The sequence below is a fragment of the Mus caroli genome, chromosome 13, assembly GCF_900094665.2.
Source record: "Mus caroli chromosome 13, CAROLI_EIJ_v1.1, whole genome shotgun sequence".
NCBI classification, from domain to species: domain Eukaryota; kingdom Metazoa; phylum Chordata; class Mammalia; order Rodentia; family Muridae; genus Mus; species Mus caroli.
This window is the reverse complement of record NC_034582.1, coordinates 25,072,516-25,091,052: the sequence shown is the minus strand read 5'-3', so window position 1 is coordinate 25,091,052 and position 18,537 is coordinate 25,072,516. Positions and strand designations below refer to the sequence as shown.

General features: G+C 42.2%; 1 protein-coding gene across 2 annotated transcripts in view; it reads left to right on the top strand.

The window, feature by feature from the left end:
* Cdkal1 (CDK5 regulatory subunit associated protein 1 like 1) overlaps nt 1-18,537 on the top strand; it is a 661,435-nt gene that overhangs the window by 339,773 nt on the left and 303,125 nt on the right. For both annotated transcript variants that reach the window (XR_002379517.1, XM_021180436.1), the window contains exon 11: nt 414-559. Coding sequence is in view for 1 of the 2 variants with exons in the window: in XM_021180436.1 (XP_021036095.1) it covers nt 414-559 (146 nt within the window). In the remaining variant the exon portion in view is untranslated. The remainder of the gene's footprint in view (nt 1-413; nt 560-18,537) is intronic.

Here is an 18,537-nt window from a genome sequence, read left to right as displayed (position 1 = left end):
AGGAAAGAACTCTGGGTTCTCTTATCTTCAGTATTGAGAAAGCACACTTTGAACTTAAATTTAAAACTTGCTGTATTCAAGTCGACAATATCTTGAGAGCTCAGCTCCTTAAGGCTGAGGTGTCCTCTGCTAATGTCACCAGGTGGGATACAAAACTTCTTTGTGAGGAAGAAATGCTGGTTAAGTTTGAAGCACTCAAAAACACCTTTTCTTTGGCTCTGTCTGATTTCACTTTTTTTTTTTTTTTAAATACCAGACACTATCACCCTGGAACAGGATCAGCTGAAGCGGCCTTAAGAGTCATAACGAGCAGGCCATTTGTTGAGTGTTTCACTAACATGTGTAGTTCTGAAGGACAGGCGCGGCCTCAGATTGGTTAAAATAATGAATGTTTCTCCTGTCATCTCTCTCAGGAAATGGCAAAAATCCTCAACCACCCCAGAGTCTACGCTTTCCTCCACATCCCAGTGCAGTCTGCCTCTGACAGTGTGCTCATGGACATGAAGAGAGAGTACTGCGTGGCCGACTTCAAAAGAGTTGTGGATTTTCTCAAGGAGAAGTAAGTCTGCTAGCACTTAGGGAAATAGCCCTTTCGTTCAGTCTTCCTGAGGTGTGTGGCGGCAGCAGAGCACTTAGGCTGGCCTCTCAGTTAAGATCCATGGCAGAGGGCGAGACTCCGGAAGCCCCCCAAGCCTCAAGTTTCCTTGGGGCCCTTGATGTGGTTTCTTCTTTCCCCTTCCATGAGTGTACAGTGTTCTGGTGATTTGTGTAAGCTTGCCCGCCCACCTTCCTAAGGCAGTCCAAACTGTGATTATTTTCATACCTGACCTGCTGACTATCAAATGCTTCCCTTCCCTAGCCTTTACATCTCCTTTCATGTGGCCTTCGTAAGTTGTGAGCTGGCTTTAACATGGAGGAAGGGACCAAGTCTGTCACTGCAAAGTGGATCCTATCCCCCGACCTGATCCACGGTTTGCAGCTTCTGGAATGTCTTTGCTCTTACACACTGATCCCTAGAGTTCGCTTGAGTACTTGCAGTTTACAGCAAGGCTGGAGGATTCTGTTTTCTTCAGTTCAGATTGCTGTTGGCCAAAATGAAGGCTTATTTACACAATCTCAGACATGAGTGATAATTTTGTTTCCACAGAAAGCACTTGCAGTCCATAATTATGCTCTTCAGAATCTCTCTTTCAAACATGAAATGCATTCTGTGATTAGACAAGATAGGAAACAGAGGTGCTGGCCACGGTCACCTAGACCCTCCTCAAATCCAGGGCACCATCCTCACCTCTGGGAATGTGTCATTTCTCTTGGCACATTTGTGCTGTGGTCCTCTCTGCTGTCTGTAATTGATGTTTTACCCCCACTGCTGTTGTTTCCATCTCGTTATTCATAATTATGTGCTCTTGCGCCACGTCGCTGTCTTACATGGGTATGATTGCTTTATACAAATTGTAAGCAATTATTTTTTCCACCGTTAATTGCTCACTAATTTTTATGGCATACACCATTTCCCATCTTCTCCCTTTTCCTCTTCTCATCTTTCTTAACGTGTCTTTCAATTTCTTTCCACCTCTAGGCAGGCCTTGATTATTCTAATCACCAAGAATAAAGACATTTAGGGTACATTCAAACAAATATGGCTAATTGTTCGAATAATCAAATCAGGAATAGGAAGTGTAGTTACTCCAGGATTGTGTAATTCAAGCATTAAATGTTTGCAGGCTTCAAAGTAACACGGAGTCATTGCAAATCTTTTCTATCTCCTATACTCTTGGATCTTGAGTAGAACTGTCCCAAGCTAAAGAATGTGGATTTTTATGCTAAATATATGCCATATTCTTTCATTGCATTGGTGGTTGTTTTTGTAGATAAACTTGTCTCATGTAATAAAATCCTTCCAAACATGATGGCCCCGGAGAAGGTTTCCCAAATAGCAAGCTAACTATTATTATTGGGAAATTTCTTACCTTTTATGTTGCAGTGACAAAAAGAGCAAGCTTATTTCATACATGCCATTCAATAGTGTAGGCAAATATCCCCATGTATAGATAGACCAGAATCCCTTTCAAGTACGTTTTTGGGGTTCTTGTGCTGGAATGGGACTGAGGCCTCAACACCTCTGCTCTACCTGGGTTGAGTATTGACCCACTTGTTGCCGGGGGTGGGGGTGGGGAGGGCGGATTATTGTGGTGACTAAACTGGGCAATAGTGTCACAGCAAGTTCTGGCCTTTCATGTACTTCTGAAGACAGACCTGTTGAATGTGTTGCATCTTGGACATTTTCAGTAGCCTTCATGAGCTGTATAAAGATCAGATATGAATCACATTAAGATATTAGAAATTCATCCCTTGCCATTTTCCACAGAAGAAATTCTGAGACTTCTCCTTGTCATCTCTGTTATCTGAGGCATTTAGGTATTTTCCCATGCTTAGTCTGACTGGTAGAGATCTTAGGACCAAGAGCTCTAATGGGGTACTTTAGGGTTTCCAGCATCACAGACCCCAGAGATCCTTGGCGAATCTAAGTACTAAGGATGCCTGGAGAATATATTCCATCCCACACATGCGCTTAATTTCATAATTTCAGTCTCTGGCTACAAGAATGAAGGCTGATGGTAGCCAGTCTGCATGTACAGGGGAGTTTAAAGTTTACTAAGCATTGTCCTCCTACAGCAAGATCAGAAGTGAATCTGTATAGTGAAGTTCTCAGTTAGATAATAAGTAGGATACAGTGGGAAACTGAATCAAAGCCAACAGGAGAGCTGAGGAAACCTCAGGTACCCTATAAAGTCATTCATGAAAGCAGCACATAAGAGAGAGCTCTGTTCTCTCATGAAGACAACTTGTTTAGCCCCTCTGATTAACCTCATCCATCCAGTAAATAATCCTCGGTTATTATGGGCAGTTGGAAATAGATGGCATATTACACTGGTTGCTAGTCTTCATGACTTACCCCATTAAAAACTAGCATGTCTTATGTAAGATAAATTTGCACTGCTTTTAGGAATACTTAAGTCCCAGAGTTACTCTGAGACTGATAATATTGTTTTGTCCAGCATTTATTAATGTTCAGAGTGACACTCCATTCTTATAAAGGTTTACACATTCTGACTTGTGTCCACTGTTGATCACTAAGTCATCCTGATAGAACTTGCTGTATTTGATGGATTTTTCATCTTTTCCTTACTTTCTTTCCCTTATTTTTATTGATTAACTATTATTTAACAATTCCATGCATGTATATAATAACTGTGTTTCTTCCCCTATATATCTCATTTCCTCTAACATCTTCAGAGCCTTTTGTAAGGAGTCTCTAATGAACAGGCGCCACCTACTTCTTTCAACATTGTGAGGTTCTCAGATCTTTGTGCTGTGAATGAGGGATGAGGCCCTAACCAATCTGTCTCCTCACAAAGCCCGCCTTTACTACAACCCATAGCATCAAGTTTGGAATACACAGATATAACGAGTTTACCTGAAGCTGCAGGCTTTTAAACTACAAATGCAAAGGTCTTCATTGAGCCCTGTTTCTCACACAGTGGAGGGGAGGCGAACTCTTTTTAATTAATTTTCTTTTACAGTTGAAAATGGCCCACATTTTAGCTGGGAGCAATCTAAGTTTACCTGTGAGCCAGCTCATAGCTTATTCATTATTCTCTTCAGTTGTTTGAAAGTTGGCAGCTATTATCATAACAGCAGCTGCACTGAAGATAACCTGGTAGGCTTGGCACTAGTTGAGGCATATGGGAATTTATTAAATCATGCAGCCTTTGCAAAAAAAAAAAGTGTCTAAATTACTTAACATGCTCATTTAAAACAGCTGGCCACAAGCAGAGAGTCATATGACTTGAAGTCTACTCAGATATACGAACCCAACAGACACTTTCATTTAAATGAATTGATGGTTTCTTGAAATGCATAGTGGACTTTGTAGGAGCATGGAAGAAAAACTGTTAAACAAAGCAATAAATTCAATTTTTTAAAAAGTCTGTTTTTATATTTTTTTAATTATACCTACATTTCACTTCATAGTGTGTTCCTGAGATTTTAAAAAATATGAATTATTCTTTTTTTCCTGTGTAATTTGTGAGTATTTTTCCCAATTTGAGGAAGTTTGGGTTTCTTTTTGTTGTTTTACTATTTTGTGTTAGTTTTATTATGATTCCCTGACTTTGGGGAGTGTTATAAAGGAGGTCAGGTATATGCCCCCTCAGTCCCAGACTCCGAGAAAGAATCACACTAACCCACCTACATCCAGGATTATCTTTCTTTCCAGTCATTAGGGCAGGTTACTCAAGTGTCCATTACCAGAACAAGCTAGGGGAAAAAAAAAAAACAGCATTTAAATTTCTGTGTTTTTTTTTTTTCCACCTTGTTTCACCTAGTGTTGATCCTAGTGGCTTAGAAATAAAAATGGTGGTTGGGTATAGTAACTCAAGGCCTTTAATCTCAGTGTGTGCAAGGATGATTGCCACAATTTCAAGCCAGCCTAGACTATAGAATGGGATCCTATCTCAAAAACAGGAGGAAAAAAATAACCTGAATAAGGAAAAAAAAAAAAAAAAGAGCCACTTAGCAAGGATTAGATGGTTCTATTTTCTCCAGATGCGTTTCCAGATGTGCTGGTGGCCTCTGAATAGGCTCCTCTGAAATCACGTCTTCAGGAGTGCTCTCTGGCTCTCCTGGATTATGTTGTTTCTGATGTCTCTAACTAGGCTGCTCTTCTGTTGTCCCTAAGGCCTTGTTCACTAGTTTATCTTTGTCATTTCGCTGTACAAAGTGGTGTTCTCCCTTCTTTCTGTTGTTTTCCATAGAAGTTTTAGCACAGTAAATATTTCATCGGGACAAGTGTCAGCAGAAAACACATTGGCGTTCTTTGCAGGGTGTGCTCTAGTTACAATTGGAGAAATGCATGCTGGGTAAATTTTTGTATTGTGTGTTTTAATACCATAAGATGTTGTGAACACCACAGGTTCAATTCATTTGTTACAAAATTAGTGTATTGTCTATTGATTTGGCTTCTCAGTTCCTTCTAGCCTGGTGAAGAAAAAGTATCACACCATTCCCGACACTTTCTAGTTTTTGTGATTGCATTATCCTCTCAGAAAACAAAAGGGTTTCATCCTCTAAACCTTGGTACATCTCTCTTGCCTCAGAACTATGCCCCTGAAATACAGCTCCCAGTCCAGATCTGTGAAGTAGGTTGTTCCTAACAAGGCTCTCTTCTTTGTCAGTGCTTTCAAAGTCCACTAGTATGTTGCCTCATGATTACACCAAAGCTTCCCCATACACACAGCGCAAATGTGCATCAGGTGAGAATGAAGGGGATGGGAGGGATTAAAACGTTTTCTTGAAATCTGCAATAATTAACTTATGGGGAATAGGGTGTGAGACTCTTATTTCAGCTTGTGATTTTTATTCTGGTTCTAACATTAATTAAATGAAGTAAATGTAACAAGAGCAATACCAATGATAGTTTGATAACATCAAAACCAATAACATTAATTACATGAAATAAATGTAACAAGAGCAATACCAATGATAGTTTGATAACATTAAAACCAATATCTGAATATTTTTCAGCACTTACTTGTATGCCAAGAACTTTGCATGTATTAACATTTTCATTCTCAAGGACAAAGCTAGTCCAAAGTTTGAAGCAGACCAACTCTTGAAAATCATCCTTTAGCTTCCACATGTACACATACATATAGTTCACACATATGTACACACACATACATTAAAATAAAAGAAAGAAAGAAAATTAATACACCGTATAAGGCATAGCTAAGTGCTTGGGAATGTGACTTGTGTCCTGGCTAACTGGATTGTCAGCTTGATTGCATTAAATCACCTACAACATTAATGAGGCACAAGTCTGGGTTGGGTACACGTGAGGATACTTTCAGAAGTAATTAACTGAGTGGAGTGGGTGATCAGTCCCCAGTATGGGCAGCACCATCTCGCTGAATAAAATGGGACAGGTTAACAGGAGCTGGATCCCTGCATTCATCTTTATCTGCTTCCTGACTGCGGACACATTGTGACCAGGTTCTTCCCCTACCATGATGAACTGTTGCCTCAAACCATGCGCCACAGTAAACCCTTCCAAAGCCTGGATCAGACAACTCAGCTAAAATGATGACAAAAGTCACAACAATAAACCCTTCCAGCCTGTGTCAGACTCAGCTAAAATGACGACAGAAGTCACAGATACAGGTAGAATGGTGAACAGAATTGTGCCATGGTTAGTGTTGTCAATGTGATGCAGTCTAGAATCTGGCACGTGGGCCTGTGAGCATCCGGATTGCCTTAATTAGGGTGGGATGACCTATCCACTGTGGGTAGTGCCATTCCTGGCTGGGACCTAGACTTCCAGTAGAGAAAGGAGTGAAGCAGCTGCTGACTCCGTGTATAATGTGACCAACTTGAAATGCAGTGTAACCTGTGAGCCAGAATAAACTCTTTCTCCATTAACTCGGTTTTGTCAACATCATAACAACAGAAAAGACACTCAGATGGGAACTGGTACTAAGAACTGGAGCCACTGTGATGGTTAACTTTACCATGGTTCTTAGGCCACTAGAACTGCTTTGTGGGCCAAATGTCGAGGAGTTTGTTTAAAAGCCTTAATGTTGGAAGAAGAGCTTAAAGGGCCATTCTTGTGGGAGCTTGGGAGCCAAGAATGCTGAGAGAAACCTGGCCTGATTCAGAAAGCTTCATAGAGAAACAAGGGCTCTATTTGGAGCTGGGCTAGGTACTGTTTATGTGACATTTTGGTCAGAATCTGGTGGCTTCCTTCTGCCCATATACAAAGAACCTGAGTGAAGATGAAGTTTGTGTACTGATTTGCTTTCAGAGGAAGTTGGAAGACAGGAAAATGTTCAGGCTAGTGCTGAGAAACTGCAAAGTTGTTTGGGGCCCAAATCCTTATCTTCCATGCTGTAATGATCCAAATTTATTTAATGGAAGAAGGCATGGCTAAAGGGGTTCTCTGTCTCAGCGTTAGTGCATAGAGGCTGATGCAGCTGTGGGCCAAAGAGGACTGGCTAGATCCTGAGCTGGGATCAGGATGTGGCCATGTAACAGGCTGTAGGAACTGTGGGTCAACAGGTAGATGAAGCAGGTAGGTCACAGGGAAGCATTTGAACAGCAGATACAGTGCATGTGTGTATTAGAGAAAGGGGAGGAGGAGAGAAAGGAAAAGGTTAATCCGGTTTCTCTAGCAGAACAGAACTTACAGAATGAATATATACAGGATCTATTAGAATGGCTTACAGGCTACCATTTGCCTAGTCCCACCAATGGCTGTCTCCTGATGGAAAGGCCACGAATCTAATAGTTGGTCAGTCCTTGAGACTGGCTGTCTCAGCTGATCTTCAAATTAAGTTGGAATTTAAAAGATTCGAGCTCTAATACCAGAGAAGAAGTGCCTTAGCAGCAGGATAGACGAACTTGGCAGGGAGAGTGAGGGTGAGCAGGCAAAAAGGAAAAGCTGTTTTCTTCCATGTCCTTTTCTGTGGGCTGCCACCAGATGTGGCCCAGAATCAGGGCGGGTCTTCTCCCCTCAAACAATCCAATCAAGAACAACCCCTCACTGGCATGCCCTGCTGCTTGGTTTCTAGTTGATTCCAGGTGTGACCAAGTTGGAAAATCAGGACTAGTCATCACAGAGATCCAGGAAGAACTAACCCTGAAGAAGACAAGGGACATTGCAGTTTACAAAAAGACAGGAGGTAAGGGCCAAATGTCAGCCCCAGTGGCCACCTATGAACAAGATGGATGCTAGAGGATTTATGGGGAAAAATTAGTATTGCTGAGTTGTTTTTCTTTTCCAAATAGGGCATCTGTTCTAGCTGTTGCCATATACAAATATCTAAACTAAAGGCTCTTCATGGTCTTACGTTGGTCCCAGGTCCCTACATGGTGCTTAGTATGTACTCAGAGAGACCCTGCAGAGGCTGTGTACGCGCAACCTTTGCATACAGCAGTGAGGGCTGTACAGTCAGGAGCTGGGAATGACAAGCATTGAATAAGTGAGGCAACCCCACTTTGGAATCCCATTAGGAAGGAGGCTTGAAGTGGTGGCCTCAGTCTGCTGTAGTTAAAGCTTTCTTCCTACAGGAAAAATTTTACCAATCTTTTTTGTGAAAACGAACAGATTCTTTTTCATAAAATGCAATACTTATCTCTTACAGAGATTCTGTGCTCTGGGGGAGCCTGCTGGCTTATTGCTGGCAGTGATGGCCAGGTAGACTTTTCTTAGCTGAACGTTTATGCATCAGTTTATCAGTGGCACGTACTAGAAAGAAATTAGTCTCCCCATTTTACAGGGTAGGACATGGAGGCATAGGGAGGTTAAGTGACCAGTCACAGAGCTCCTGACTGAGCTCAGATTAGAGTGATTAGGAATGGCAGTTTGTCAATCAAGACTAGGCTGTGCAATTAAACAGAATGTTTAAAATGGCTCAATCCTTCTCTAGATATATGCCACCTTGTCTTGTCATCAACATCTCTTCCTTTAGGGGGTCACTCGAAGTCCATTCTGAGGGACTTGATTAGAGGATAATGACCTGTGTATGAATGTGATCACAAGGAGAAGCTGTGAGATCTTTGTCAGCACCGGAGTGATCAAAAATGAAAGTGTTCCTAAAGTCTTATACATGTGCATATCTTCAAATAAGGTTCAATACCAAGGCTTTTCATGTCTTTTATCTTATTTTTCAAGTCATATGTATCAGTGTGTCTTAGTGTGTGACCACATGACGGCAGGTGTTCTTGGATGACAGAGGTTCTAGATGTGCTGGTGCTGGAGTTAAAGGCAGTTATGAGTCACTTGATGTGGGAGCTGGGAATTGCACTCTGGTCTTCTGCAAGAATGGTATGCAGCCGTAACCACTGAGCCATTGCTTTTGTCCAAGTTTCTCCTATATTGTAGCAATGTTTTCTTGCAGAACCTATGTAGTGACAATTTTATGTTAAGTCAGTTTCTCCTTTCAAGAACTTCCTGTTCCTAGAATAAAGTACATAGAGCATGAGACACACGTCTTTGCTTGTCTTCGCCTAAATCCATAACCGTAGGCCCCGAGCCTCCTGTGCAGGTGCCAGGCAGGTGGGGTCCAGTTACTGCCGCTCTGCCACCTTGGCTTTGTGCTTAGCATCATTCTGTATTCACATCTCTGAGCTTCATCCTCTCAGTGGTCTGCTCCGCGACAGGCATTCTCCAGAAGCTATGTAGCAATGAAGGAAGGTGTGCCCAGGGCAATTAACGTGTGTGTGTGTGTGTGTGTGTGTGTGTGTGTGTGTGTGTGTTCTCTGTGGCTAAGAACCCAATGCTATACCCAGTCCTGAAGCAGGAGGGGAACCATGGGCCAACATGTTTACATTTCAGAAGCACAAATCACTGAGAATTAATGTTAATTTAAAAAAATCAAAGCAGGGTATGATAGTATGCATCTGTTATCCCAGGGCTGGAGAGATTGAGGCAAGCCATTTAACAGCTTGAGGTCAGCCTGACTACATAGCTAGATATTGACCTAAAAAGTAAGAAAATGCTCCTGTTCTGCTTTGGTCTTCTGTCAGTTAGGAGTGGAACTTGAAGATGTGACTAAAACTGTGTTCTAAGATCTGATGCTTTTACCTTGTGGCTAACAGACAAGTGCCTGTAGCCACAATGTTAGGTGCACTATAATGAAATCTATTAATTTCATAAAGAAGAAGGACACGAATGGTTGGTTTTGATGTTTTTGTTTTGTTTTATTTTGTGTTGTTTGTTTTTCTGTCAGTAAGGAAATACTTAGACACAGGTATTATATAATATAGCATTCTTTAGTAAAAAATATGATTTGTTTGACCTTGCTTTTGTGATGGCACATAATCCCACCAGGATTGGGAAAGGTGTTAGCTAGATCACACTGGTGTGTGTGTGTGTGTGTGTGTGTGTGTGTGTGTGTGTGTGTGTGTGTATGTGTGTCTATTATTATTGCATGCTTACAGCCCGACTTGTTTCCAAGTGAGAGAAATCAAATTGACAGAAGAAAGAAGGTGGAGGCTGATCTTTGAGCATCAGTGAAGATCAGAGCTTGGCAGAGGGAGCATGGAGAGCCGCAGGGTTACAGGATAGACCTTAGCTCCCATGGCCCAAGGTAGCTTTGATGTTCAGCTATCATTAGCATGACTCTCTATCTTAAGATTCATGGTAACTAATTCAAAGCTAACTCTCAAGTCTGTATTCCAAACACCAAGACAGGGAGAGAAAGCAAGCAGAAAACATGGTGTGGAAGGTTGTTTAATATGTGAGTCTGTGTGTGTTTTCTTTGAATAGAACATGGTCATGCCTAAGCACACAGGAAGTTGCAAGACACATCATTCATTCCAGGCCCCTATATATCCATTCTTGGATGAAATGAATCAGTTATGAAGCAGCCACTAAGAGTCTCTTTGTCAGGATATACCGTTTTTAACTTTCTTACTTTATGGTTTTAATGGGTGCCCCTAAAACCAAATGATTTTATAATCATTATTCTTGAATGGCATGCCTGGTTTTGCACATGACATCAACAATATTTGTATTGTTGACGGTAATCACTCTTTTTCTCAAAACATACTGGTGTAATGGCACAGGCTTGTGATAGGGTCGCAGTGAGGCATAGGCTAGCTTGAGGCACATGGGGAGGGGAAGGGTCACCCTTTATGGAGGCCTGGAGAACTTCCTGCATACGCTTCAGAAGCTCTGTTTGGTGGCCTCCCTTGTGAGCATCTGTAGTAATGTTGGGTAGTTTGGGGTTTCTTAACTCTGAGAGAGCTGAATAAAACCTTACTGGCTTGAACTTGAACAGTTGTGCTTCCAGTGGTTGGTTGCTTTATTGTTGGCCTGCTTTGCTTTGGGAAGGTGGGGGGCATCTCTGGCCCTTCCTTTACAGCCCTTTCAGAGAAGTGAGACCCTGTGTGGCATTTGCGGCATCTTCCATCATCTTCATTTGTAACATGGTTTTTCTTTCCTTTCTTGTTTATAATTAATTGGTTTCAGTTGTCCTGGCCATTAAATTACTGTTTTTCATTCAGAGCACCTCTGCCTTAGTTTTATGAGGATTTATTTCTATAGGAGCCCATTTGTTACTGTACTGCAGGCTTCCTATATATTTTGTAATTTAGATTTCTGTCATAATCTTCCTACTGGTGTGTCAGGTGCTGGGTGTAGAATTAGAGTTCCTACAGGACTTTTGTTTGACATGAGGAAATAGACTGGAGGCCATCTAGCATAAATACTAGGGCCTTGGGTCCAGGAAATGCAAATCATTATTTTTGCCAAAAGCTGTAGGCAGCCCCTCGGTGTCATAGAGGCCCATGGGCCCTGCTGCTGTCGATGATTAAATACACTGCTTGTCTTCTGGGCATTGCAGTGATTGGGAATCGTTCCTATTAATTGGATGTGTACAGGAGGCATCATCTCTGTAGTGACAGGCCGCAGGTGACCTCCTGATTCAGGTTCCTCCCTCAGAATGAGTATAACCACTAACAGGCCAGCAGGAGAGTCTAAGTCATACGTAGGGGCATTTAATTTTCTTATTTTGTCAGGTCATAGGGAGAGAATCCTAAAAGTTGTTCCTAATTTCATTTGTAGGTTGGTTCCTTTTTTAGGTCACTATATTAATATGGTAGACCCTATCTTTCTCAGACCACATCCTTTACCACTTAACACTTTGTGTCCAGAGAGGGGTACTTAACACCAATTTCCTAAATGTTTATTGATTTGTTTGTATTTTATGAGAGAGGTTCTAATGTAGTGTGAGTGTGGCCTTGAACTTCTGAGCCTCCTAACTGCATCTTAAGACTTTTGAGATTTCAGCCCTCATCACCACCTGGGCAATGATGCTGTTTATCAGTCTAAACACTATAGTGCTAGAAACATTTCTTATTCTTTCTCTCTTTCCTCTAGAATAGTAGTTCTCAACCTCTGGGTCATAACCATCAGAAAACACATATTTCTGATGATTTTAGGAACTGAGACACTACTCAGTAGCAAAATTATATTTATGAGGTAGCAATAAAAAATAACTTTATAGTTGAGGTTACCACAACATGAGGAACTTTATTAAAGGGTTGCCGAATTAGGAAGGTTAAGAACCCCTGCTCTCTAGAATAGAAAAGGAAAGGAAAACCCCAATGGATGCATGGTTTGGACAGTGTACTTAACATAATCATGAGCATGTGAAATTAGAAGGTGCTTTAGATGTCCACATTTGTGATCAGCTAATGGCCTGATGAATTAATCCATACATTCATATATTTTCATATTCTCTCCTGCTTTCCTGGGCTCTTCACAGCCTGGTTTTTCCTTTTCTCTTTCCTCCACCCTCTCTTTTTGATTAGGGAAGTCTATTGATTTTCTTTTTCTTCTCTGTATGTGTGTGTACTCATGAATGTGTATGCATGGATGCATGTTTGGCATCTATATGCATGTATGGCATGTGTGCATGCATGAAGCTCGTGGAAGCCTGAAGTCTCCCTTGGGTGTCCTTCCTCAGGTGCTGTCGACTTTGTTTCGTTTAGACTTTTGATTTTCTTTGGCACTTCCTGGCAAGAAGTTAGTTGGCTATTTTAAAGATTTCTGTATTGGACCCAAAGAGCTTTAGCAGACTCATAAGTAATATTATGTAAGTTTTTAAAGTGCACAACTAAGTGAAAAATACAAAAGCAGGTAAATACTGTTTGGACCCATGCACTTAGGAAGAGAGCTGCTGAGGCTCATGGGGCCTCAGAACATACCTTCAAGCAATGGCTATGTAGAAGCAATCAGAATTGGATAGTGGGAGGGAGATGCTGGCTTAGCCTCTTAAGGCAGCTGCTACCAAGGCTCTGTCCATGGTAGAAGGAGACAACCATCTCCTGCAAATTGTCCTTTGACTCCCTCACATGACCCACATCCCCACCCACCTTTCTCACAGGCACTACATAAATGTAATGAATTTTTTAAGAACTAAATTAAGTAACAGTGAGAAACAAGATTTGATTTCAGCCCAGTGGCTGACAGTGCGGGACTAGAGTCCGGTGAACCAGGCTGCAATCCTAGCTAAAATGTTGAGCAAGTTGTCAATAAAATAAGGACAACATTTCTTCACACACACAAACACACACACACACACACACACACACACATACACAGAGAGAGAGAGAGAGAGAGAGAGAACTCGATATATGTATCTATAACAAGATACGTTTGTTCAGAAATCTCTGCCCCTGTGGTCTCTGAGCAGATGAATGCTCTGGAATGGACTCAGTAGGTTGTAGGAAGGCTACTAAGCTATGGAGTGATGGTGACCCAGGGAACAGTGCCTTCTCTCTGGTGGCACTCTATGAATACTAATCTTCAGATTGTGTCTACCATTATCTGGCCCTCCTGTTAGTATAGAAATAAACAAAATAAAACAATATTCTAGAGGTTCATGCCCACTTCCAGAGTGAATTTTGAGCATATTTTGCTAGGGGTGAATTAATATTCAGGACACTCATGACTTGGCTGTTGTCCAGAGCCCTAAGAGATGTAATCAGTTAATTCCAATCAATGGATTGTGGCAGGAACCTGGCTAAGCTGTGGGCGACTGTTCCCACACTGTTGATTTAAGTTGTCAAAGGAGTTTGCAGCATACTCAGGCCTGATACCAGTTTGGGTCAGCTGGCTGGGCTGTAACCCATTGCCAGTGACCCCTGCCACTCTGGGTATGGGAAGCGAAAGCATGGCCCCTATCCAGCTCACCCCCTGTCTCACTAAACACATTGCTACCTGACTCCAGGGCCCTTCGTGACTTGCTGGGGCAGGGTTCAGCCTCTGCAGAGCCCTCAGGGCCATGCTGGTCATCTGGCCTCATCCCTGCCGGGACTGCTGATGGGCTGTGGCTTGCTGTCAGACCTATTCATTTCTAGCTTGTTCTGGTGATGTAGTACTTGATTTGGTAGGAAATATTTGACTGGTTGGTTTCATGGCCCATGTCTATATGTTTAGCTCCTGATAGTTTCCTTAGGGAACTCTTTGTCCAGTATGGTTCAGGCTAAGGAAAGGCAGGTTTACATCATCACATCAGCATTAATCATCTTTGGTTACATTCTGATTAGATCATTCAGTGTACATACTGACTGGAAGAGTGATCTAAGGCTGAAAGCATGAGGATGAGTACAGGGAAAACAGCAGCTTGCTTTTAGGAAGTTTTCTTTGTAGAGTCTGGAGATAAATTATGATTTAATTTGTTTCTGCCATTGGCCTTTGAAGGTTAGTAATAGCAAATGTTATCAATTGTACATACACACACTGATGGAAACGTGTTAGGTTTCTGGAACTATTGTCCCTGCTTTCCTCTCAGGTGATATAAAGTCCTCGCAAAGTACATTTGCTCAGGTTTTGTCTGAAGAACAGACAAAAAGATGTCCCTCTTGGGAAGGACCAAGTCCTTCCAGTGTGATTATTAATTTAACTTCTCCCATGAGTCTCGGGAGAACTGAGCAGCAGTGTTTTGATAGGAACAGCCTTTGTGCTTTCTCTGTAAATGAATGTATGTTCAAAAGCCAGAATGCCCAAGTCTTGACGCACATAAATCAAATGATTCTCTTTTCACTATACTCCTGTCAGTCAACCCTTCTCGTCTCATAAACTTTAGTCTCTAAATCTCTAAATCCTCTGGCTAATTGGCTCCTTATTTGTACATACCTCTATTCTCCAGTAGCAAAAATTCTGTCCTCCAAATAGTATTTGCCCAAAAATATTCCTGATTTGGGCTTTACTTAGCCGTTGGGTTTTCATTTATGGTACGGTGGCCTGTAGGTTTTCAGACAGACTAGACACAATAAACAGGGTGGCACTTGGTGTTTGATATTCCATGGATCACACCTGCTCAACTTCTGTGTGGCATAAATGGGAGCACATCCACTCTGGGCTCATCACTTCTCAGTCACATGATGAGATGTTTGTATAGGGAAGAAAGGTTTGGGAATATTAACATGTGACCTTTTCTTTCTTACTGATTGCTAAGTAATGGTGGTAAAGATAATAGAATACCAAGTTTGGCGGTTATATTTTAACCAAGAAAGTAAATACATCTTCCTATATTCGTATTGCTAGTGTAGACCTCACAGTTATGTGATGTAGAATAACTTTGGAAACAAGTCAACAAAACATCCAAACATTTGAAGCAATTTTCTTGTCTAGAATGGACTCTAAAGCAGCCTGAGGGCTGGCATTAGACTGTGCAGCTCTGACAGACTCATTTAGGCATTGAGGCAGTTTCCATAAAGTTCTGAGGTCTAGGATTATCTCGTCAGTATTCAGTTCTGTAGGTAGTTGCTTAGTTGTGAGTGTGGGAAAGGTGTTAATTATGAGAGCATGGATGACTAAAGGGAGTCTGTGTCACCAAAAGTGACCTCTCCTCTTTAGAATGCTGTCTTGGGGCTCAGTGGGGCTTTTCATTCAGTGATGGCTGCTGAGAGGTTATATAACATTGTATCAGTCCACTCCGTTGCTTAGTCATTCCTCCCGAGGAAACACTTGGATTCTTTCCAATTTGCTAGCAGCTCCTCAGGGTTCTGCATGAGTTCTTTTTTTTTCTTCTTCTTTTTTTTTTTTTTTTCTTTTCCTTGCTTTTACGGTGGAGGCCTTATCCACAGGTTACAGTGTACAATTAAATAGAAGTATATGTATGCTATTATTATAGCTAATATATAAATGTTGGATAATATAAAACAATTGGGCACACTTGTATTTTACTGTTTTGTGGGTTCACTGTACATCTCTGCATACTTACATCAATTTTAACCCACGTGGGGGCAATTCCTTTGAAGTAGGCTGTGACAACTTTCCAGTTAAATGTCAGAAAGAAGCCTAACTGTTAGATTTGAAATAAACTGATTTCTCTTGGTTCAGTGTTAGCCTCACCTTTTGAGTGACAGGACTTGAGCAAACTGGAGGTCCCCTTCATTCTACAACGCTCCCTTTAATGACTTGGAGGCTGCTGTTTGAGTTTCCCAGGATTGTGTGGGTTATTGTTATACCTTTGCTTTTATGGTATAGTTGTGGTCTTATCACAGTTTGTTCCATGCTGAGTCACAGACAGGAGAGCAGCAGTCCATGTTTTTATTATTCCTGTGAGGAAAGGCAGGCTTTCATGATGCATTTTCCAGGAATTCATTGTGGAGAAAAACTGAGACAGCGGTGTATAAAACCAGACACATACGCAGTCTTAAGGAAGATGTTATCAGAGAAAATTGTTTCCTTTCCAGACACTCGGGGTTGTTTGGGTATCTTTATCTGTGATTGGACATGACCTCATGAATTATGTTGTCCATTTACGATAGCTACTAATACCGGTGGTGCTCAGAACCTTCTTGGCATGCCTCAGCTCTCTCCTATCCTTTCCTGTTCATCCTTTTCCTGACCCCTCACTCTCTGGCCTTCCAGCGTCCATGCAGCCTGGCTGCTTACTTAGTAGGGGACTTACTAGGACTTAGTGGGGCCTCCTACAACAGGTGTGTATCTTGTCCAGCTGTCCTCCAATGGTCCCTGTGCCATCTGCATTTGCTCTGTGGCTGAAACTGGCTGAAGAAGTTGAACACTTTGATGCCCCTAGAGCTGTCTTTCTGGTTCCCAAGTCCTTCCTTTTGATGCTATTCCTCCATGTTCACATTAGCCATGCCGAATCTTTTCTATGCAGTTTATGGATAATTCTGCAAGTACCAAAGCAAAACCTCAGCAACAGGCTGGGACTTGCCACAAAGGGCCACTTTATCCACCCTCTGCCCACAGCTGGCACTTATACATTAGCCTCTCACCATCCTTCATACCCCAAGTGTGGCTTGGGGCACACTCAAGTAGCTCTTGATGGGCACAGGGGAGAGGTGTGATAATGACTGATCTGAAGACTCTTGTGTCCTTGGTTGTGAAAGTAGCATCTGTAAGGGAGGACCTGCTTGGAGCTGGTGAGGGCTTTGGCCTGCGAGCCTGATGTAGAACCTGCTCCGTACACACAGGGTACTAGGCAGACATGGAGAGGAAGAAATAAGGCAAGGTCTGGGGATGCAGCAGGCCAGAGCAGGAGCTAGGAAGCTGAAGGAAGCTGTGATGCTTAGAGTCAATGGACAGAGTACAGTCAGCCTGCAGAATGAGCCCGGGGATTTGTAAATGAAGTCTCTCTCTAGACTGTTGAAACAACCTCCCTGTTGGTCATCTTTTCTAACTCTTACTCACCCTCTTCAGCCTCGGCAGTAATAATCCATACCATTTCAGGGTGCATTCTGTGCCAGGCCAAGTCTTAGAACTGAGTCGGGATTATCTCTTTTGATCTTCCCAGCATTCAACAGGCATTTATTAGTCGGCTTCCGTTGTCATAACAAAGTACCACACACTGAGTAGCTTGAACCACAAAAATTTGTTTTCTTAAAGTTCCAATGGCTGAAAGTAGATGACCAAGGTGTCAGTAGATTCTGTCTCTGGTGAAGGCTCTTGCCCTGACTTGCAGATGGCTGCCTTCTCTCCACATCTTCTCGTGTATGAGACCGAGAGGGAGAGCTTGCTGACCTGACTCACTCCATCACATATATTCCAGTTGTGGGCAAGGCACAACCTGTGATGTCAGGGGATGGGGATCCATTTCATCGTGTCACAGCTGGTTAGGGGTTGTCCTCCATATGTACATCAACAACAGGAATGAGAGCTCTCAGAACCCAAATGGAGGTAACAGGACCCCTAGTGGGCTTGCTGTTCTGCTTGTCCTGTTCCCATCATCCAGCTGATGTCCTGAGCTCTTTTTCTTGAAGTACTAATCACTATCTAAATTAGAGAGATGGGGAAGAGAGGGAGGGAGGGAGGGAGGGTTCCGTGGAGTGCCCTCTTGGAGGCCTTGGCCCCCAGGGTAGGGACCCGAGTAAGTTACTTGTTATTTTCCCCAACTTCAAAGTCACAGGAAAATAGCAGTGTTGTCTATAATTTACCTTATTTTCATTTTTTTTTAAATTCACCTGCTCTTTTGTTTCATGATGAAATTTATTTTCAGTAACTTTATTTCCTTTTTAGGAAAAAAAATAGTTTCATTAATTGTTTTGATTAATGTTTTGATCAGCAAAGACTAGGAAGACATCCTGGGAGAAGGAGGGAGACAGAACAAGAGTGGGCAATGGATACAGTTAATGTGTGTGTTAGCAAGGAAGGAAGGAAGGAAGGGAGGGAGGGAGGGAGGGAGGGAAGGAGGGCGGGCCTGTCTTGAGGATTGGAAGGGGACCACCAAGAGAAGAGAGAGGGGGAGGGAGGGAAAGAGGAAGGGAGGGAGAGCAGTAATTAAGAGTAAAGTATAAAGGTGGGTGAGTGTGGAAAATGTCACAGATTTATCCTTATTTTATATGAGAGTCTTGTTTTCATTGTTGATGCTGTTGCTGTTGCTGTTGCTGCTGCTGCTGCTGTTTTTTTTTAATTTTTAATATTTTTTATTACATATTTTCCTCAATTACATTTCCAATGCTATCCCAAAAGTCCCCCATAGCGCCCCCCACTTCCCT